The sequence below is a fragment of the Morone saxatilis genome, unplaced genomic scaffold (genome assembly GCF_004916995.1).
Source record: "Morone saxatilis isolate NCDOM2014 unplaced genomic scaffold, NCSU_SB_2.0 Contig16, whole genome shotgun sequence".
Taxonomy (NCBI): Eukaryota; Metazoa; Chordata; class Actinopteri; family Moronidae; genus Morone; species Morone saxatilis.
Genome location: NW_023339718.1, coordinates 27727322 through 27727575, shown reverse-complemented (window position 1 = coordinate 27727575; position 254 = coordinate 27727322). Strand labels below are relative to the sequence as shown.

The 254-nt window shown below is 36.2% G+C and overlaps 1 protein-coding gene across 1 annotated transcript in view; it reads left to right on the top strand.

Annotated features, from left to right (window-relative positions):
- The window catches only part of npr3 (natriuretic peptide receptor 3), a gene marked incomplete in the record, with an annotated part of 24422 nt that overhangs the window by 20998 nt on the left and 3170 nt on the right, over positions 1–254 (top strand). Inside the window, 1 exon segment of the mRNA XM_035657780.1 lies at positions 65–149. Coding sequence (XP_035513673.1) covers positions 65–149 — 85 coding nt within the window.

Sequence of the window (254 nt, the reverse complement as noted above, 5' to 3'; positions counted from 1 at the left end):
TACAAATAAAATTTAATTGATTTGAATAGAACATGTTTTTACCAATAACCGTTCTTCCAAACAGGTGGCCTAGGAGTATCAGCTTTGACTGGAGTCATAGTAGGAGCTCTTCTGGGAACTGCAATGCTTATAGCATTCTACTTTTTCAGGTAACAATAGCTGATATTAATCTTCTCATGTATACTGATATTTTCAAGTACTGTCTGCTTGCTCAGCTGTCAATAAACGCATCCACTCGTCCTTTCACTCAAATT